The sequence below is a fragment of the Pristis pectinata genome, chromosome 9, assembly GCF_009764475.1.
Source record: "Pristis pectinata isolate sPriPec2 chromosome 9, sPriPec2.1.pri, whole genome shotgun sequence".
Taxonomy (NCBI): Eukaryota; Metazoa; Chordata; class Chondrichthyes; order Rhinopristiformes; family Pristidae; genus Pristis; species Pristis pectinata.
This window is the reverse complement of record NC_067413.1, coordinates 7,592,081-7,614,735: the sequence shown is the minus strand read 5'-3', so window position 1 is coordinate 7,614,735 and position 22,655 is coordinate 7,592,081. Positions and strand designations below refer to the sequence as shown.

The window sequence follows — 22,655 nt, the reverse complement described above, 5'->3', positions numbered from 1 at the left end:
ACTAAACATTTGTTTCAACTGATAAAAACTGTTAAGGAGTATAAAGAACATGAGATCTGCCTATTAAGCCATCAAAATAGTAGGAGATCCTGACAGGCTAAGCCAGTACATGCAATTCTTGGAAACTTTTTGAGTGAGAGGTTATACACTGCTACATCATAAATTGCTTTGACTGCTGGTGTGCACAATATATAGTATTCAACACTTCCCAGAGACCAAGTCAATAGTATAAAACTCAGCTTAACTGATTAGATTTGAGGTAAGATTTGTTGTTATACTGTTGATGTTGCACCATAACACAATACACCAAGGAGATTTGTTGCATAGAAGTCTTTCTATTAAACAGGATTTTATTTCATTATGGTTGAGTCTACATTGCCAACATTACCCTGAAGTGGTTGCTGTAGAGTATGTACAGTATGTAGAGTCTGAGGGGAAACTTGATAGAAGTTTATAAAATTATGAGAGGCATAGATAGGGTAGACAGTCAGAATGATTTCCCAGGGTAGAAGTGTCAAATACTACAGGACATGCACTTAGGATGAGAGGGGTGACAGCTTAAAGGAGATGTGCAAGGCATTTTTTGAATGTGCAAGGCATTTTTTGAATGCTGTAGAGGTGAGAGCATCACACTGTATATTTTTTGGTTTAATATTTCAAATGCTTCTTGAATCACTGAACTATTTCCAATTAACATTAAAAGCATTACATGTATTAAAGCTTTCAGTGGCTTTTGCAAATATTTCTTCAGCAATACTGAATTACCTGTGGCAAGCGTTCATATTTAACATATTAGTGTCATCTGATCTACATAATAATTAAATATCTGACAAACTTACTGAAGCTCAATGCTATCAATTCACTTTTCTCACAACTGAATAGCTCTTGAACTGATGAGTGCAGTGATGCCAGCAGAGAATTAGCAATCTTTCACATTACTAATAGCTGCCTCTTTCTACAAACTATGTGATTAGTGTGGTTTACAAATCCTGGGAATATGTTTTGTCAAAATGTTCAGCTTAGAAACTCTTCCTTTCATATTTGTAGCCAACATGGTCTCAACACAAATTTGTGCCATACTTGTCTCCAATTAATTAATGAAATATCACTTTCATTGCAAAACAAAATCCCTGTAAAGCACGATTGCAGGAATATAATAACGTTATATGTGATTATAATTTCACTGAGTAACCCCCATTTTGATGCATCTTTTCACTCCATATAGCTCTTTGCAGAATTATAGATGCATAAAGTTATACAAAGGTACAGTACGGAAACAGGCCTTTTGACCCACCAAGTTCACACTAACCATCAACCACTCTTTTTACACTTATCCTACACTCATCTCATTTCTTTAAAATTCTCCCTACATTCTAATCAACCTCCCCCAGATTCTACCACTCACCTACACACTCTGGGCAATTTACAGTGACCAAGTAGCACATATTTGGGATGTGGGAGAAAACTGGAGCATCCAGGGGAAACTTGTGCAGCCACAGGGAAAAAGTGCAAACTCCACACACACAGCACATGAGGTCAGGATTGAACCTGGGCCTTTGGCACTGCAAGGTTGTGGTTCCACTAGATGTGCCACAGTGCCCAAACACACCACTCGTGGGGCCCACCAAGTTGCACCAACCTGCTACGGGTACAAATAGGTGGGCAACCCAGCCTTCCATCCCTGAAAAGTGCTCCCACATGGCCGGGCAAGTTGCAAGCACTGACTACATGTCAGGTATTGGATCCTAAGGTCACTCAGTGGGAGGCCCTTAAGTCCCAGTGACAGCTTGTCACTGTCAAGCTCCTTTTAATTGTTTAAATGTCTCTTATCTCCAATAATCAAAGACATTCAAAACTGTGCAGCAACTTAAGTAATAAAATAAATATTATTTAACATATAAAAAAATGAAAAATAATTAAAAGCACCTTAAAGTATTTGAAATTAATTGAAAGAGTGAAGTAGTGTATAAGTAAATCACTAATCAATCTTTTTATGTCAATGAACCCACTGAAAAATGAATGGCGTGGTGCTTCTTCCTCGAGCCATAAAGCCGGGGGCCTAGTATGCCTGCGATCTGCTAAAGGCTAGGTACACCAGAATCTACCTCTCATGTAGGGAAGCGTATGGTCGTGCATTTTGGTAGAAGGAATAAAGGTGTAGACTATTTTCTAAACAGGGAGAGAATTCAGAAATCGGAGGTGCAAAGGGACTTGGAAGTCCTAGTGCAGGATTCCCTAAAGGTCCTTGTGGCAGTTGGTGTAACGCTATTACAACGCCAGCGACCCAGGTTCAATTCCCGCTGCTGTCTGTAAGGAGTCTGTACGTTCTCCCCATATCTGCGTGGGTTTCCTCCGGGTGCTCTGGTTTCTTCCCACATTCCAAAGACATATGGGTTAGGAAGTTGTGGGCATGCTATGTTGGCGCTGGAATCGTGGTGACACTTCTGGGCTGCCCCCAGAACACTCTGCACAAAGGATGCATTTCTTTGTGTGTTTTGATGTACACGTGACTAATAAAGATATCTTATCTTAGGTTGAGTCCATAATAAGGAAGACAAATGTAATGTCAGCATTCATTTTGAGAGGACTAGAATATAAAAGCAAGGATATAATGCTGAGGCTTTCTCAGGCATTGGTCAGACCATATTTGGAGTATTGTGAGCAGTTTTGGGCCCCATATCTAAGGAAGGATGTGCTGGGGTGGGAGAGGGTCCAGAGGAGGTTTACGAGAATGATCCTGGGAGTGAAAGCATTTGATTGCTCTGGGCCTGTATTCATTGGAGTTTAGAAGGATGAGGGGGGACCTCATTGAAACCTACCAAATTTTGAAAGGTCCAGACAGAGTGGACATGGAGAGGATGTTTCCAGTAGTCTAGGACCAGAGGGCACAGACTCAGAATAAAAGGACATTCCTATAGAACAGAGATGAGGAAGAATTTTTTTCAGTCAGAAGATGGTAAGTCTGTGGAATTCATTGCCACAGACGGTTGTGGAGGCCAAGTCATTGGGTATATTTAAAGCAGAGGTTGATAGGTTTTTGATTAGTAAGGATGTCATAGGTTACAGGGAGAAGGCAGGAGAATGGGGCTGAGAGGGAAAAATCAATCAGCCATGATTGAATGGCGGAGTAGACTTGATGGGCCGAATAGCCCAATTCTGCTCTTATGTCTTAAGGTCTTATGGTTCACCTCTGATTCCCAAATTTCAATGTGCAAGGACAAACCAAGGAACCAGAAATTAAAGATCAATACAATCCTGCTTCGTATCACTCTCAATTTTTCCAGTTCTTATCAGTGACCCAGAACAATAACTCTTCCATCTCCACTGTCAACATTGCCAGTTTTTCAAAAGAATAGTGAATGAGAAGAGATGTGAGCTTTAAAAAAAGAAATGCTGCTTTTTTAATGAAGAAAACATATACTGGTCATCAGTTTTGGGGTAACAGACTACATAGGATGATACTGAGACACAAGAGACTGCAGATGCTGGAATCTGGAGCAACACACAATCTGCTGGAGGAACTCAGAGGGTCGAGCAGCATCTGTAAGGGGGAAAGGAATTCTTGATGTTTCTGGGTCGAAACCTTGCATTCGGCCTGATGCAGGGTTTCAACCCAAAACATCGACAATTCCTCCCCCCCAAAGATGCTGCTCAACCCTCTAGGTAGCTCCAGAGGATTGTTTGCTGCATAGGATGAGAGTGAATTTGCTTTTGTTTCTGGTAGTCAGCTCCCTTGAAAATGACACTGAGTGAAAAGTTCAGTACACACGCAAAAAAATTCCAGGCAGCTTTTCCTGTCAGATTTACTTACTGGTAAATGTCCTTCCTCAGAACTGTTCTTCCAAGGGGGTTATCAGCCTGCGGAGCCATGGATACTGAACCAATTTTAACCACCAACGTATCTTCTTTTGTCTGTGCACTTCCTGCAATTCAAATTGGGAAATGTACATCACAGGGTTGTAAATTCCAATTGAATTTAAACTTACAGAGGTAAGACATGCTGTTATGATCCCAATGCTCAACTCAAAGGAATAAAACCCTCTCCCAATCAGGATTTTCTGTTTATTATTACTGAACAGCTAAAGAAATATTTCCCTAGTTTTGGGAGAAATAAAAACAAATGTATGAGATTCTAGCAAATTATAGAAAATATAAAGCTGTTCTAATACTTCTGAGAATAGGACTTTTAAAAGTATCTCTCGTTGTTAACCAATGCTTAATGTACATTTTAAACATAGAACAGTATAGCACAGGAACAGACCCTATGGCCCACGATGTCTGTGCTGATCATTATGCTAAATTTAAACTATTCCTATCTGCATGCACATGATCCATATCCCTCCATTCTCTGTATGTTCATGTGCCTGTCTAAATGCCTCTTAAACAGCATAATCGCATCTGCATCCACCACCCCCACACACACCCCGGCAGTGCGTTCCAGGCACCCACGCCTCTGTGTGTAAAAAAAACCTGCCTCGCACATCTCCTTTAAACTTTCCTCTCTCACCTTAAACCTATGCCCTCTGGTATTTAACATTTCCACCCTGGGAAAAAGACTCTATCTACCCTATCCATGCCTCTCACAATTTCATAATTTTCTAAACTTCTGATTACTTCCCATTCTGTCAAAAGGGCAGCAATTTGAAATGTTAGTCTTTTCTCTCTCTATAATACTGTCCAGCCAGCTGAGGGTTTTGAGAATTTTCCAGCTTTAATTCTTCTGAGAGCACATTTAATGAGGAAATAGATTTTATGCATTTCCCCATGACAATGGACTACAGTTGAATTATTGACTGATTATGTAGAATACAAAACTGTATGGGATAAGTAGAGCAATAAATACAAATTGAATACTCCTATAAAAATCTTTTAATTACAAACCACTAACCCACAACTCCCAATTCATTTTAGATAAGACATTTTTGACACAAAAATCGTGCAGTCTCCTTCAATTAATCTGAGTGGTTCAGTGTTCTCATTGTTTTAATATTGGCGTTGATAATTCAATGCAACCCCCTCTATTCACAACCTCATTGCCAATTGCTGATTGGGCTTATAGGTCTGTCAACTACTAACTGAAATTAACCGCCAAGGAAACCATGGAAGTTTAAGGCTCAGAACGAGGTCAATCTTCTCACTGAGTTTATGCCCGCTGGAAAATGAAGTAGGTTACTCCCACTTCCCTGATTTTGGTTCCTAGCCCTGCAGGTTATGGCTTTGTGCCCATCCAGGTACGGTTTAGATGAAGAGAGGGCTTACGACCGCACCATCCTTTCAGGCAGTGACCTTCAAACCCCTACAAATCATTGAGTGATTTTTATCTATCAACTTCCTTCTAATCCTGCAAATTTCTATATATCTACACCCCCTTGTTACTGATCTCTCTGCTGAGGGAATTGGGTCCTTTCTGCTTCCCCCGTCTTGTAATTTCATATGCCTTCCTCAATTAAATCTCCCCTTAGGATTCTTTTTTTTGCCCCAGTCAAGAGAGTCTCTAAAAACTATAATTCTCCAGCACTGACAGCTTCCAGTTTTGTGGGTTTTGAGGTGACTGATGAGGCCAGTGTGGGAACCACAGACTTCCACAGATGGGGCCGGAGATGGCTGGTGGTGCAGCTGGTGGGTAGTTTAGAGTCAGAGAGAGAGGGATATAGCACAGAAACAGGCCATTCAGCCCACCAAGTGCATGCTATCAACCACCCATTTAGACTAACCCTACATTTTTTTATTCTCCTCACATTTACTTCAACTTCTCCAGATTCTACCACTCACCTACACACCAGGGACAATTTGCAGCAGCCAATTAACCTACCAACCCACACATCTTTGGGAGGTGTGAGGGAACCTGAGCACCCAGGTGAAACTCACAGAGTCAAAGCGAGAACATGCAAACTCCACACAGACAGCATCCAAGGTCAAGACTGAAGCAGAATGTCAGCTGTTGTGAGACAGTGGCTCAACTAGCTGCACTATTGTGCCACCCCTTTTTTTCAGGGAAGAGAGCATGAGAGTTTGTGAGTTGGTGCATGCATGCAATCCCATCCCAAATGCTCCTCCATTTTGAGAGTCATGAACCAAAGGTTTCCAGGAGTCAGTGAGATGCTGCAGTTCTTCATGGATGCTTTGAGCATATCTTTGTATCTTTTCCTCTATCCGCTTGATAATCTCTTCTGATGACAAAGTGTCTCTTCTGGTAAACCCCATGGTTAATCCCAGGCTCCAATGGTCTGCTAATTATCAACACCCTATTTTAGCAAAGTAATAACTGAACAATGAATGATGTTTATCATAGCTGCAGATTTCAAATAGGACATAATGCCATGTGTGGCATAGATTAAGAAATATATGAAGAAGAGAAGACCATTCACCCCATTGAGTTTGCTCTGCATAACTACTACTCTGCCTTGGGAGTCTCCAACCTGATGGCCTCAACATCGATTTAACTTCCGGTAACCCCAACCCTTCTTTTTCTTCCCCTCCCTAACTCCTTTGTCTTCCCTTATTCCTGTGGCTCCCTTCCCCCACCTTGATGACCTGCCCATCTCCTCTCCTTCCCTCCTCCATCCTTTATTCCATGGTCCACTGCCCTCTCCTACCGGATTCCTTCTTCTTCAGCCCTTTGCCTCTTCTACCTATCACCTCTCAGCTTATTACACCTTCCACCCCTTCCCCCACCCACCTACCTTCCCCCTCTCACCTGGACTCGTCTATCACCTTAACTCACCTGTACCCTGCCTGCCTGTGCTCCTCCCCCTCCCCCACCTTCTTATTCTAGATTCTGCCCTCTTCCTTTCCAGTCCTGATGAAGGGTCTCGGCCCGAAATGTGGACTGTTTATTTCCCTCCATGCATGCTGCCTGACCTGCTGAGTTCCTCCAGCATTTTTTGTGTATTGCTCCAGATTCCAGCATCTACAGAATTTCTTGTGCCTCTGCTCTGCTGTTAAGATGGATCTTTACTACAGCTCCAAGTTTAGCTCTAACTTTTAAGTTCCTGATTCACTTGAGGAAATTGTTTAAGGGCAGTATATCAGCAGCCTCATTCACCGTTGGCATATCTCAGAAGTATAAACTAGTCCAACTTCACCCTAGCATCCTCAGTCACTGGACAAAATGGTACTACAGTAACCTGTCTGGTATTCTCCATTTAAGTCACCTGCTGCACAATACGAGATTTGAAGCTTGTGAAGCTAATGTCTGGAGACGCTGGAATATAAAGCAAAATATAAACTGCAGGAAGAACTCAGCAGGTCAGGCAGCATCTGTGGAGGCAAAATTATGGTCAACCCTGCATCAGCCTTGACTTCCTTCTAAGCTAATGGCTTTTGACTAAGAAATTGGTCAGCAAAAGGAACAAGTAAACCATAGAGACATAGAGTCGTACAGCACAGAAACAGGCCCTTCGACCCACCATGTCCATGCCACCCCTTGTACCTACCTACACTAATCCCATTTACCTACATTAGCTCATAGCCTTCTATGCCTTGGTAATTCAGGTACTTGTCTAGATGCTTCATAAATGCCATGAGAATATCTGCCTCTACCACCTCTTTAAGTAGCATACTCCAGACACCAACCACCTTCTGTGCAAATATTCACATCCATTCTTAACCTCCTACCTATCACCTTAAACTTCTTGTCTTTGACATCCCGGCCAGAAAGATTTTTACTATCTACCCCCTCATAATGTTATATCCCTCTAATCAAGTCACCCCTCAGCCTCCTCTGCCCCAGCAAAAACAACCTAGACTACCTGGCCTTTCATTATAACTGTAATGCTCGAATCCAGGCAATACCCTGGTGAATCTCCTCCACACCAGAGCATCACATCCCTCCTATACTACAGAGACCAGAACTACACACTATATTCTCAGTGTGGCTTATACCAGATTCAATGCAGAGCTAGCAACCACTTCTGAAACAGCGTTCGATGGATTACCTCCTTCATGCTGCTCATGCTCTCCTTTGGGAAAGAACACTCGAATAACACTTGTGTTGATGTACATAAGTGGCAAGTCCCGTGATGTCAGGGCATGCGCCCTCATAGGTTGCCCAGTTGATCTTCTCTTTCCCTTTGGCTTCTTTGGCAACTCAGCTTGGAATATACTTGCCACCTTGTGAATCAGTGGGAAGGAGAGCACAACATCGAACGGCTGGGCACTTAGGAGGATCTCATGAAGGTATTGGGGAGAACTGTCGATGACGCCTTCTGCCAGCCTGTGCAGGCTCCGCGAAGCCCGTTCCGGCCTCGATGTTAACTTGTGCCTGACGTTTCGTGTTACCGCCCTGGTGTAGGTAAGGGAAAGAAATCCATGCTGCTGGTGGGAGCCTTCTAAAAGTTTGGCTGCCATCTGCATGATCACAAAGTACACACCACAGATCAATAATGGGTAGCGGATATTTGTGCCAAGTAAAACAGAGAAAAGTTACTTTATAGTATGCATGCTTATTAATGTTTAAGACAGTTTTAAAGTCATTCATTTTAAGCTGCAAGCATGACCATCTGCAATAAATATATAAAAATGAAAGTAGCCTTTTTCAAAGTCTCTTACAAGCAAATTACTTCCTTGTGTAGCACCAGGTGGGCCCTTCTTTTAAACGAAAACACACAATACTATTGTAAATGAAGCCCACGTTTACTTTGAGTGAAAAATTATTTTAATGGTTTTCATTACTAGTTTCCAGTTGCAAGTACTGCTTGCTGACAAAGATTCATTGTTTTAAAATTACTTCTACACCTGCTCCAAGTGTTTTGTTTTAAATAAATCTGGGAATATATAGCACCACATATATAATTGTTCCATTAAAGTGACTAAATGCACCTTGTGCTCACTTGTTCCCTTACTTCATTGGGCACAATAGTGAAGTCACAAAGCATGAAAGGACCCTACTGATCTCTGAAACATTAGAGCACTGTTGTGACAGTTGAAGGGATAATATCTTTATTTTTATGAATTGCTTTGTTATAGTTCAATGCACACGAACACAAAAAATATTAGGCAGTGGTGCTACCCAAGGAATTAATTGAAAGGTTGATCACAAATTGAAGATTTCACACATACATTGCAGTAAATTTATATAGATTAAAGGTTACTAAAAGATTAAATCATTAATAGTAATTTAACTTATTCCTTACAGGAGGAAAGAAGCCAGAGAAATGACTGAAAGGATCTTGCTTGCTGAGGGGTCGAATCAACAAGGTGCGTCTGTTCAACTTGTCAGTACAAGAAAGTACGACACCTCCAAAATGCCCCAGAGACCATGGGCCTTCCCCGAGGCTTGAGATAATGGACAAGAGAGAGAAAAGAGACAGTGGTGGGGAGGGGAAAAAGCAATAAAAAAAGGCCATAAGCAAAAAAAAAATTAAAGATTGTGTTGATTATACTGAAGGTTATAACAGCTGAAGGCAGCTGGAGGTACAGTCATCTAAGTGATCCCATGTTATGTGTTCCCAGTACCAAGTAATGAGATAGACCTCTTTATGCACATGTCACCCAAAGGGTTGAGGACGTCATGCCCCAAATTTTATTTAACCACAAGGAGAAATAATCATCACCAATATCAAGAACTAAACTCTTATTTTTCAAATTTCCAAAATAACATGATATTACAGTAACAAAAGTTAGGAAATTCTAATGGAGTATGTACAAAAAAAAACCTCGAATGATGTTTTAATATTGAATTTGTAATTATTCAATTGGGGACACATAACAAAGGGAAAACATGGAGACAGACTTACAGATTTCCTGTTGGTCTAATGTATGGAATTAAATTCAGCAGAGAGTAGAAAACAAAACCTGTTTGATTTGGAATACAAGCAGTAAGCACCATCAGAAATGAGAAGACACGGTTACAAGAACTAAAATCACTGCCTTCACAAAATGCAGTTCTACATACTTCACGGAAACAAAATGCAACTTTTCAGTTTTAAATTATGCAGAAAAATAATTGTAATAGTGTCGTAAATTTGCACTTAAGTTTTTAGAATGGTATACCACCGACATCAGTTCAGTAATTACTTCAACCTTTGTTATTTTTTCACTTTATCATAAACAAGAAAGTGATCTTGAAGCAAATGTATAAAAGTATTTATATAATTCTTTCAATTATTATAAACAATAACTTTTATTTATGAGGGGGAAGTCTTACAGATCAGAGTGGCAGCCATCTGTTCAGAATTATGTTTGCCATTTTCTCTTGCAATTTTAAACAGTAATTCTGATATAGAGAGGTTTAGTTTTCACCAATAAAAATGAATTTAAAAGGAAATAATTACTGGCATATTAGTTTGAAATTCTATGGATAGGCTAGACTGAGATGATCAAATGCTCCTGAGATAATGAAGGAGGAGGAACTGGAAGAAAGCTCTTGTCCAATTGGAATTAGGAAACTATACTTGAATAACAAATATGAAAAATTAAGAGCTTTGTTTGATTACCTTTGAGGATCAGTATAAATTGAGAATCAGCCTTTGTAGGATTTGTAGGACTAGGTCAGATTGTAAATAGTCCACAGCAGTAAATGGGATTAATGTGCTAAAACATATTTTTCCTCATACATATTAAAGAGGCCGTATGAAGCATGCAAAGTGTCAAATCTAATGATAAAACTCTGCTAAATAGATTAGTACTTGTAACCATTGTCTTCACATTCTGCCTCAGAATTTGCAAGATATTTATCATACAGTTTGAAGTCTGTAGTGAGTTATTCACTATGAGAGTCTCACCCCAGGTTTTTCTTTGCATTGTAGAAGGAGTCCATCAAACTGTCCTGTGTGCCAGCCTTCACCTGGCCTGGAAAACACAATTCCTGCCTTGTCTAGTCTAAGCAGTCTTGTGATTTTAGTGACTTAAACAAAATATAAACTACACTGAAAATATATGCCCCAACTTTTATTTAACCACAAGGAGAAATAATCATCACTAATCTCAATAATCAAACTTGAATTTCCATTTAGAAATACTTATCTTAATTAATGAAATAGAGGTATATTTGTGGATTGATCAGCATCTTACCAACACTAATGGAAATGAATGTCTATTCTGTAAGAAAGTTTCATGAGATTCTTGTGTATAATTTAGCTGCATGTGGGGATTCAAAGCCAAGTGGCCCATCTGGAATGAGACAGGAAAATTGGACAGGCGACACAGATATAATTCAGCCCTCATGTGAAGTCATGATTCCTGAACTTATTCGTTCCCATTTCCACAAAGTATTTGGTCAGGCAGCATCTGTGGTTGAGGCAGGTACAGTAATAACATTCGAAAGACATTTGGATAAGTACATGGATAGGAGGGGTTTATAGGGATATGGGCCAAATGTGGGGAAATGGGACTAGTTGGGTGGGCATCATGGTTGGCTTGGATAAGTTAGGCCAAAGGGCCCGTTTCTGTGCTGTAGTACTCTATTTCTTAATCCACACTTAAATGGAATCTGTTAATACAAATGCATAATTCTATAACATCAGTCTATAAGCTAGTCATTGGGACAGGAAATTCAAAGCCAATGCCAATTCTGTTGTTTGTTGTATCACGTACACTGTCCACTGAGTCGATCGGTGAGGGCAGGATGAGATGGAGTCACAGAGCGATACAGCAGGGAGACAGGCACTTCAGCTCACAGAATCCATGTCAACCATCAACCACCCATTTTACACTCTCCCTACGTTAATTCCACTTTCTCATTAACACCCTTCAGACGCTACCTCTCGCCTACACACTAGGGGCAATTTACAGTAGCAAGTAAACCAGCTGCGTCATGTTCGTCGATCAAATACTGAAAGTAGCTGCACTATATAATCAGAATTCCAGACTACTATATTTACCAGAGGTGAAATTAAGCTGGTACAAGCTATTACAGCATACTGTACATCTGTACAAATGGGTAAGACCATAAGATATAGGAGCAGAAACAGAACACTTGGCTCATCGAGTCTGTTCCACCATTCAATCATAGCTGATTTCTTTTTCAACCCCATTCTCCTGCCTTCTCCCCATAACCCTTAACCCCCTACTATTCAAGAACCTACCAATCTCTGCCTTAAATACACCCAATGACTTAGCCTCTACAGCCCTCTATGGCAACCACCCTCTGGCTGAAGAAACTCTCCCTCACCTCAGTTCTAAAGGGACGTCCCTTTATTCCAAGGCTGTGCCCTTGGATCCTAGACTCTCCCACTAATGGAAACATCCTCCATGTCCACTCTATCCAGGCCTTTCAATAAGAGATCAGTGTTAGTGATACCACTGTAACTGTAAGAAATTTAAGTTACTTTTACCCCAATATTCACACACAATTTTAGCAAGGATAATAACCTACCACGGTAAGCAATATACACCTCAGATCCTTTTGAGAAAATTTTAAAAAACACAGAGGCAAAGATAGCAAAATCATTTCAGGAACTACTATGTGGGGGGTCTTAACAAAGGTAAAATGCAGATCAGCTGGGAACTTTGCTCACTTAGAGCCCTGCCATTAAAAATCAGATCACAGTTTGGTGCTTTTTTTGTGAAAATTGATAACCTATTGACATGGAGATGCATGACTTGCTCATTTTGTTTTATTAAAGTGCACTAACTCATCTCAAGGTATCTTTTGCACTGCATAAAGAACAGCAGTTTGATATCTGCCTGCACCATAACAATTATTTTCTAAGCATGTCTTTGAAAGGAAGTGATGGATATGAACAAGGGAAACAAGTATCCAATTCAGATCGCCAGGATTCAGGTCATTTACAGCACTGTTCTGACAGGGTAATGGGTAATTGGAGAAAGTCCTTAAAAATAATAACCACAGATTATTTATCCATGCACATATTTAAGGTATGTCTTATATGGATAATAGGGTACAAAGGCATCCAGCAACCAGACTGTGAAATGACTATGCAAAGATGTGGACACAGAAATTTATGTGAAATAAACTTCAAGAACATGATTAGAAGTAGTATTTTTTTTATTCTTCATTTGATGAGGATATGACTGTCAAGGCTGGTTTATGTTGCTCATCCCTAATTACTCTTGAACTTAAAAGCTTTCTGGACTATTTCATATGGCAGTCGATCACATTGCTGTAAGTCTGGATGTCTTTTGGACAACAGAGTTCCTTCCCTAGAGGGTTTTATTGAAGATGGGTTTTTAGCAACTATCTGGTAGTTCCACAATCATCATTTCTGAAATTAACTTTATTCCAAATTAATTTAATTAACTGAATTTTAATACCCCACCCACCACGGCAGGATTTGAACTAATCATCAGTCTAGGCCTCTGATATATTCATGGTGTAAATGGCAAGTAAGAGCAAATAATGTCATGTAAATTATACTCAAAATGTCATTTCCATGAACTAAATAAAGATGACAAATTAAATTGCATCTCTGAGACTGGGGATTTTTGTTTTGAAGGTCAAAACCTTCAACGGATGTCATTATAAAGAGCGTCAGAACTGAGCTTGCAGTTCCTTATTAGAGCACTTCTGTTGAGATTTTAACGTGTGCTGATACATTCCTAAAGTTGTAACACCAGCCTGAAATGAGAATTATTGTTTAATTAAAAGCATCGACTTAAATGTTTTATAGTCCATGATGGAAAACTTGGAATTTTAGCTATGATTCTCTCTCACTTAGCTTTCCTGTTTCTTTTCTAACATTCTCTCATCTTCCATTTTAGAAGATGGATGGAATAATATTTAGTCTTCATTCAGCAACCAATAAAAGATATGAATAATAAGTGCTGTAGGGTAACTGTAATGAAGATCTGTTCAGAAATGCAAATCTCAAACTATAGCTGATCTAATCTATATCTCCATTTTAAATCAAGTGCAAAAGATAAAAGCATCCTAACATTTTTCCTTCAATTTTACTGATATACAAAAGAAAACTCGAAAAGATTACAATGGAAACAAGTTATAAAGCAGCCTTTTCAATAATAAGTCATGCCTAAATAACTTTATATCTAAATACTTCTCCATATAGATGTTTCTGGTCTGTGAATAACTTTATAAACTTCTGTGAATTAGGCTTACGTAAGTGGTGGGAGGCAAAACTGGGTGAGGTGATTGAAAGCAGGCAGTAGTGCCCGTGTGATATAATCAGCATTATTTGGCAGTATTTACTTCTTGGGTGGGTATATTTGAAAACCAGTGTGGGTCATTAGAACTCTTCATGTGAATCTGTTTCAAAAACTGTTGAGAAACTGATGTTAGAATTTGCAGGAATGCCCAAAGCTTCAGTCCACCAAAATCCACACAATTTTACTAACAGAAATTCACAGGAAACTGCGACACAGCAAGCTGTAAAGCTTATTAAATGCCAGTACCAGGGAAAGCCTCATATTATCCTTATATCCTTGGCTAGGGTCTGGTGTGAGAGGTGCATAATAGCTTCCACAATCTAACAGCATGACGTTAGTACCAGACCTTGCAGTCCCACAGGCTAGAAAGCCAAGGTTCTCAGTTCATTGGTACAGGGATACTGCCATATACAAATCCTGCCAGACACAATATATGCTATGACTGGACATTAAACTTGGCCTTCAATTCAATTTGAAATTGTATTGCAGATATACACCATATATCAAAGCACCCAACAGCAGCACAGATGGACTTCTTCAATTTGCTAATCATGACCCTGTCTTGACTGAGAAACTATCATGAACTTACCTGTTCTTGTAGTGATCAATATTGAAACTGCCCACTTTGCACTTCAGTTTAGTGTAAACATCTTGTATATCAACTGAAGCACTCAGGTCTTCGAGTTCACCCACAACACAGACCTCTGTAGGCATAATCAAAGAATTGTATTTATTCAAAAAATGATAATTCTGTCAATGCCTTACAAATCATCCAGCAAAAGAAAGAGCAGATTAGTTTTGTACTAATAAACTCAGCCTCTACTAAGTTTTGAGAATCAAAGCACTATTTCGACATGACACAAAGGTCCAAAACTAACAGCGCACTTATTCAACAGCATTGCATTTTCCTTTTAAAAGTCATGATCCCACTCTCTAAAGTTGGTCTTTTGATATCTGCAATTCACACTAACAGTTCTTATGAAAAGTGATGATTTTCAAATTTTATTAAAAAAATACTCTGATATGTGACTGCCGGAGTAACTTAGTAGCACAGAATTCTTTGGAGTGCAACGGAACCATACAAATACCACTTGGCTAATGTCATCTTGACAGCCTGAGGGGATGAGAGAGGAATTTTCCACAGTATCTTTCTCCCCTACTGAGACTTAGGTTTTCCATCTCCCAGGAATTTACATGGTTGAGGGTTAAATGAGGGAGGGAGGAAGTATTTAGTTGTGATGTTCCAACCATCACGAATGTGACACAGTTTGATGGTCCAACTAGTCCTTCCATGCCACACAACTTCATATCTTTGTAGCAAGTCAAAGCATCAAGTTTTTGACACACAATAAATACCTCCTCGTTTCTACCCTCTTCAATTAAAACAAAATTACAAGTTCTTTGTCCATGGATTTCCAGGACATACACAAAAAGTTTCCAGAAGCAATAGTGTCTAAATCAAGAATTCCTCCAAATTCCCTCCCTCTCTCTCCCTCTCTCTTAATAATGGAACTTAAACTCCACTGTAGAGCTCCTCTTCAAGGTTAGGGACAATTATTATCAAGAACCTGAGCAAAATCCTCCATCACTGCAAAGCACAATGCATGTTGAGAATTGAAATCTGATGTCAACGAGAAAAGAAATCATTTCAAGAGTAAAAGTCGCTGATTATTTGTTCTCACCCTTGTCAGGGAAATGTCAAGGGCTCAGCCACCGAGGATTGGGATGAAGTGAAATTTCTTTGAATAAAGAAAATCTTTGGAATCCTCTACCCCAGAGATCCATGGACATCTAGCTGATAGATATTTGCATGCTATAGCAATGAATGGATATGGGGATTTGTTGGGAAAGTAGAGTTGGCTGCGAACTAATTGAATGATGAAACAAATTTAATAGCTTGTATAGCCACACATGCTTCTCTCATTTGTTACTTGAAAGTATTCAACTTTAAGGGAACTTGCTTCAGGTTCTCAATTTGAACATCCAAATTTCTGTGAGGAAATGCAATAATCTGAATGCCAAAGAATTAACAGGTGGATGAGTGAACTTCAGCCTTATTAATTAATGGAGAAGAAACATTTCTCACCTGTGCCACTACTGCCAGATTCATGTGCAAACAATTTAACAGTCACTTTAGGCAACATCCACTGCATCCATAAACTGATACATCCAGTGGTCCCACCAATACTACTAGTTTTCTGCTCCAAGGTGGACGAGTCAGAGAAAGGACTCTCATCAACCATTTGGACTGAATCACCCTGTGGAAAATATTTATGTTTAAGAATTTTCTCAACAGCTGTAGAATAAAATAATTACACATGACAGTTTCCTTTATTAACCACAATTAAACCACATCTCTGGAAACCGAGACCCTGTAGGTGGAATCTGAACAGAAATAATGCATCATCTACATTTATTCTTTTTTAACTAAATTTTATGAGGTGCAAGGAAAGTAGTTACAGATCTGTCAACTCCAATTCTCATTACATCTCCAGGTAAAGGGAAAGAGAACTTAAATAGCATGGTGTGTCATTTCAAGAGGTTCCAATTTTCCACAAAACAAAACTATTTAATCAATTACAAAATTGAAGACTTTGTTTCAAAGAAGGACATAAAGCAGCCAATTCACACTTGGCAAAGGCCCAGAAGTCACCAGAATGACCAGATCAACATTTGTTATCTGTTGCTTGAGGGATAAATATTGGTCAGAACAGCAGGAAGCATTCCCTTATCATCCTCAAAAGTGTACACTTTATACATCCACCTGAGGCATTGGGTGGGTCCTTGATTTAACACCTCATCCAACAACTTAATAATCAAGTCTCTGGAGTAAGAGATGAACCTTGAGGCAAGAGTGTTATCAATCAAACCAAGATAACAAAGATAATAAATCATTTGTTTTAATTATTATTAACATTTGTATTGTTTTATCTTTACCATTTCAATTCTGCAAATGTAACCATGTACTAGTTATTCCTACTCAGAAAGTATTTAAAAAATCTTATAACACACTATGAATTACTTCTCTACATTTAAACTTGTTTCTTTACTCCCAAGATTTCGAAACAGATTTCTTTTAAATACTTGTGTTAAAGGAAGCATTAATCTCGGTGACATTCACTGGTTATTGATGACCTGTTATAGCAATGGCAAGGTTATAGCAATGGCAAGTTTATAGACATTTTTTCAAGCTCTTACACTGTGATCAACAGTGGCTTAACCAGCTTTAACAAACATGTATATGTGAGCACGGCTGCCACAACAGAGAAGGCTTATTTTCCAAGATTTGTTACACTGCTGCAAGAAAGCAGTTCCCTACCTGACCACATTTCCATGACTATAAACAGAAGTTGGACTGAGTTGCTTTGAACTGTCTTCTATAAGAAACAATCAACTAGTCTTTCAGAAAATTTATTTTCTTTAGGCAAGTCAAAACATCTAATCAAAATTTCATAAGGTGGTGTTATTGTTGTTTTTTCCATAATCTGTACCAAAGAAAAATGAGCTGAAGCTAAAACTTAATGCCTGTTTCCAAAATGAAACATCGCAGTTCTCTCCTCAAATGAAGGATCTTTTCCACACACCAACTGGCTATGGTACCATTAACATTCACACACCAAGCAAGACCATGTATATCTTGTAAGATTTATATGCTGCTTTTGATGTAAAAGTTAGTCAGAACTATTAAGCCTTAACAGAGGAATAAAGAAACATCTACCAACCTGTAAGTATCAACTTCCAGGCGAGCAGACAGATTCTAAGTGGGAGTGAGGGAAGGAAAGTGAAAGTAGAGTTTGTGCAAAGAAAACCAGTGTAAACTGCATTTGTCTTATGCAAAGAGACAACAATGTCCTGAAAAGGTTTACACTTTGAAATTGAGTGAAACTGGACTCCTCATTGGTGTCAGCAGCATGCTGAGATTGAGATGATAGTTAGACATTGAATACATTTTGCTCCAGAGGAACTCTGCCACAAACAAAATAATTTCCAAATTAAGGTGTTGGGATCCATGGTCTGACTCTTAGTGATTGGTTTGCATGGTCCTTTGACAGAGGCAGAGTAAAAATTGTTTTCTTTCAAATCAGTCCAATCAGATAGTGATGCATCATTACTAAACTAAATGGGTCATTGAGGACTTAAACCGAGTTTCATTTGGTACAATGTTACTCAAGCTTTGTTTAATTTGTGCTAACTACTATCGTAAGTACACTGCTATTTTAATAATGGCACTTACCCACACATTTTTCCGGATTACTGCTTTTATTCAAACAGGAAACAAATTTCAAACACTTTAAGGAAAATGGTAGTGATTCATTCATTGGTTTACCTATGAACAAACTAATTAGAATTTCAGTATTTTACAATCTATATACTCTTCTCTGCTGGTTTCAAGAGAAAAGACATTGTTGAACCTAAGGATCCTAACCTGATGGAACAAAAGCCAATACAATCTTTGAATCTCGATGATGGTTGAAGAAGATCCGGATAACATTTGCACTGAATTTAAAATAGGTATTAAAATCTATATTCATGGGTTTTCTTCGATCACGTTCCAAGGGTTTCTGCATGGTGAACTTTCATTCATTAAGATCAAATACCCAGATTTTTCAATAAGGAGGGCAATATTTCATCCTGCAATTCCTCTATCTACAGTTCCTGTGTTAATTTGAATATGAGAAGTTCCGAGATATAGATATTCTTTAGAGTAGATTTATGAGTAAATTTCCTTGTTCACTTCACTGAATGCCCTATAATCAAATCAAAAGACGGTCAAGAGATAATGGAGTGAATCTAAAATAGTCAGCAGACAGAAATCATCTATCACCTGTTTAAATATTTCTGTTGCTCAAAAGATTTAGAACTGCATCAGCCATAACGTACACTATTTTAAATACAGCAAACACAGATTTACTATTGACAAGTGCTATTTTCTGTAATTCAAGACCAAAGTAAAAGCAGTATTTCAATGTGTCATCACACACAGCTAAAGAAATGTTATATAATGACCCCCAGATTTTACCAGTGCCCTCTAGTGGATAGCCAATCAGCTAAATTTATTCAAAGACAAAATTAGTATCGTTTTTAATACTTGTTTCAGAATCCAAACGTAACAATATTCAATTGAATTAATCTTTTGGAAATATGCAGACAACGAGGGGCAGTTCTCTCAACTATAACTTCCCATTGTAAAACACAGTTCATACAAGCCTGTTTGCAGTCCTCATCTAATTCATAATTTACAAATCAGAGCTAACTGCCACAACATTTCAGACAGTTTTCACGAACAATCATCAGAACTGACAAGGCATAATAAAAAGCAGCTGTCGACAATGTTTTGTTAAAGTCAATAACATAAATTCACCACCAAAGTCTGCTTAATTCTTGGCTTAAATCAGATCAATAACTTTTCCAATTATAATAAGCCAAGAATGTAAGTGTGTTATAGAATATAGAACATTCTATTATTCTATTACATTAGAACAGCACAGGAACAGGCCCTTTGGCCCACGATGTTGTGCCAAACTAATTAAGGTAACGATGCCCAATTATAATCCCTTCTGCCTGCACCTGGTCCCTGTCCCTCCATTCTCTGCTTATTCACATGTCTATCTAAGAACCTACCTAAGATCATACCTGCTTCCACCACCACCTCCAGCTGCACATTCCAGGCACCCACCACTCTGTGTAAAATAAACTTGCTGCGCACATCTCCTTTGAACTTACCTCCTCTCACCTTCAACGCATACCCTCTAGTATATTCTCTAAAAACCCTCAAAAAAGCTTACTGAATGAATCTGAAGCTGATTTGTGGTTACTGTTCTGTATGAATGCAAATTAGCTTTTTACTTTGCCATTGCATGAAATGCATTAAATATCTAACCACCATCTCAATCTCAGCATGCTGCTCACACCAATGATAAGTCCAATTTCAGTCATTTATAATTTTAAGTGCAAATCATCTACAGGACATTTTTGTCTCTTTGCAAAAAGCAAATGCAATTTACAATCATACAATTTAACTCAGCAATTTACAATCATACAATTTAACTCAACACATGTAGGTACCAATGACATAGGTAGAAAAAGAGAAGAGGTCCTGAAGGAGGAATACAAGGCGTTAGGGAGAAGGTTGAGAAGTAGGACCTCAAGGGTAGTAACCTCAGGATTACTACCTGTGCCACATGTCAATGATAGGAAGAATAGAAAGCTCTGGCAGATGAATGCGTGGCTGAGTGACTGGTGCAGGGGGCAGGGCTTCAGATTTTTGGATAATTGGGACCTTTTTTGGGGGAGGCATGACCTATTCGCTAAGGATGGGTTGCACCTAAACTCCAAAGGGTCCAATATCCTGGCGGGAATGTTTAATTTAGCTGTAGGGGAGGGTTTAAACTGATCTGGCAGGGGGATGGAAACCAGGATGTTAGATTACAAGATGCGAAGGTAAGGGAGGAAGTTTATAGAAACAAGTCCAATGAGGATGGCAAGAAGGACAGGCAGGTGAGAAGTCAGGATAATTTGCTGAATAATAGAAGTACAACAAATTAGGATGTTAGGATAGAGAATGTTAGGATAGAGGATGAGGAAAATAGGAACATGTCTAAGATAGTATGTAGTGAAGGAGGTAAGAAGGATAGACAGGTGAAAAGTCAGGATAATCTGCTGAACAATAGAAGTACAACAAAATCAATAGCAGATACCGGACTAAACGTACTATATTTAAATGCACGTAGCATTAGGAATAAAGTAGATGACCTAGTGGCACAACTACAGGTTAATAAATACAACATTGTGGCAATCACCGAGTCATGGCTTCATGATGGATGTGATTGGGAACTGAATGTCCAGGGGTACACAGTGTATAGGAAGGTAGGAGGTGTGGCCATGATGGTTAGTAGTGATATAAAATCAATAGAAAGGAAGGACATTGGGTCAGAGGAGGTGGAATCCTTATGGGTGGAGCTAAGAAATAGCAAGGGTAAAAGGACAATAGTAGCAGTCATATATAGGCCCCCTAATAGCAGTCAGGAAGTGGATGATAAGTTGCAGTTTGAGATAGAAAAAGCATGACAATGTGAAGATAATTATGGGGGATTTTAACATGAAGGTGGACTGGGAAATCCAGCAAGGTGGTAGAACTCAGGAGAGTGAGTTTGTGGAATGTCTAAGGGATGTTCTTCTGGAGCAACTTGTTGATGAGCCCACCAGGGGATCAGCTGTTTTGGATTGGGTGCTGTGTAATGAACCGGAGGTGATTAGGGAACTAAAGGTAAAGGAACCACTGGGAACCAGTGATCACAATATGATTGAGTTCAGTTTCAAGTTTGAGAAAGAGAAGCTGATAACTGGTGTATTGATATTTCAGTGGAACAAAGGAAATTACAATGGTATGAGAGAAGAGTTGGCCCAAATTGATTGGAAGAGTAAGCTAGCTGGAGGGACGGCGGAGGAGAAATGGAAGGAATTCCTACAGGAAATAAAGAAAATGCAGGATAGATATATTCCAAGAAAAAAGGTTTTGAATGGAAAAAAGGCACAAATGTGGATAACGAGAGAGGTGGCTAAAATAAAAGCAAAAGGGGCGGCGTACAAAGAAGCAAAAATTAGTGGGAAAACAAAGGACTGGGAAGCTTTTAAAAACCTGCAGAGAGAAACTAAGAAGGTCATTAGGAAAGAAAAGATGAATTATGAAAGGAAGTTGGCGGATAACATTCGAGAGGACACTAAGAGTTTTTTTAAATACATAAAGAGTAAAAGAGAGACACGGGTTGATATAGGACCAATTGATAACAGTGCAGGAGATATTATAATGGACAATAGAGAGATGGCAGAGGAATTGAATGAATATTTTGCATCAGTCTTCACCGTGGAGGACATCAGCAATGTGCCGGTTAGTCAGGAGTCTCACGAAATGGAACTGAGTTCAGTTAAGATTACTAGGGAGAAGGTGCTAGGAAAACTAAATGGGCTAAAGACTGATAAGTCTCCTGGACCGGATGAGGTGCATCCCCGGGTTCTGAAGGAGGTGGCTTTAGAGATAGTGGAGGCATTGGTGATAATTTTCCAGGAATCGATAGATTCTGGCATGGTTCCAGAGGACTGGAGGGTCGCAAATGTAGTTCCGCTGTATAAGAAAGGAGGGAGGCAGCATAAAGGAAATTACAGACCTATTAGTCTAACGTCAGTGGTGGGAAAGTTATTGGAATCTATCCTCAAGGATGGGGTTATGGAATACCTAGAGGCGCAAGGCAAGATAGGTCCTAGCCAACATGATTTTGTGAAGGGAAGATCCTGCCTGACCAACCTATTGGAGTTTTTTGAAGAAATCACAGGCGGTAGATGTTGTGTATGTAGACTTTCAAAAGGCCTTCGATAAGGTGCCTCACAAGAGACTGATTAGTAAGATGAGAGGTCATGGAATTACGGGTAGGATAACAGAATGGGTGGAGCATTGGCTGGTTGGCAGGAAGCAAAGAGTGGAAATAAAAGGATCTAGTTCTGGTTGACTACCGGTTACTAGTGGTGTGCCGCAGGGGTCGGTGTTGGGGCCGCTCCTTTTTACCTTGTACATTAACAATTTGGATGATAGAATA

At 39.3% G+C, this 22,655-nt stretch overlaps 1 protein-coding gene across 1 annotated transcript in view; it reads right to left on the bottom strand.

The window, feature by feature from the left end:
• LOC127574065 (intermembrane lipid transfer protein VPS13B-like) overlaps positions 1 to 22,655 on the bottom strand; it is a 795,946-nt gene that overhangs the window by 251,343 nt on the left and 521,948 nt on the right. Inside the window, 5 exon segments of the mRNA XM_052022696.1 lie at positions 3,812 to 3,923; positions 7,938 to 8,349; positions 10,725 to 10,791; positions 14,654 to 14,768; positions 16,151 to 16,322. Coding sequence (XP_051878656.1) covers positions 3,812 to 3,923; positions 7,938 to 8,349; positions 10,725 to 10,791; positions 14,654 to 14,768; positions 16,151 to 16,322 — 878 coding nt within the window.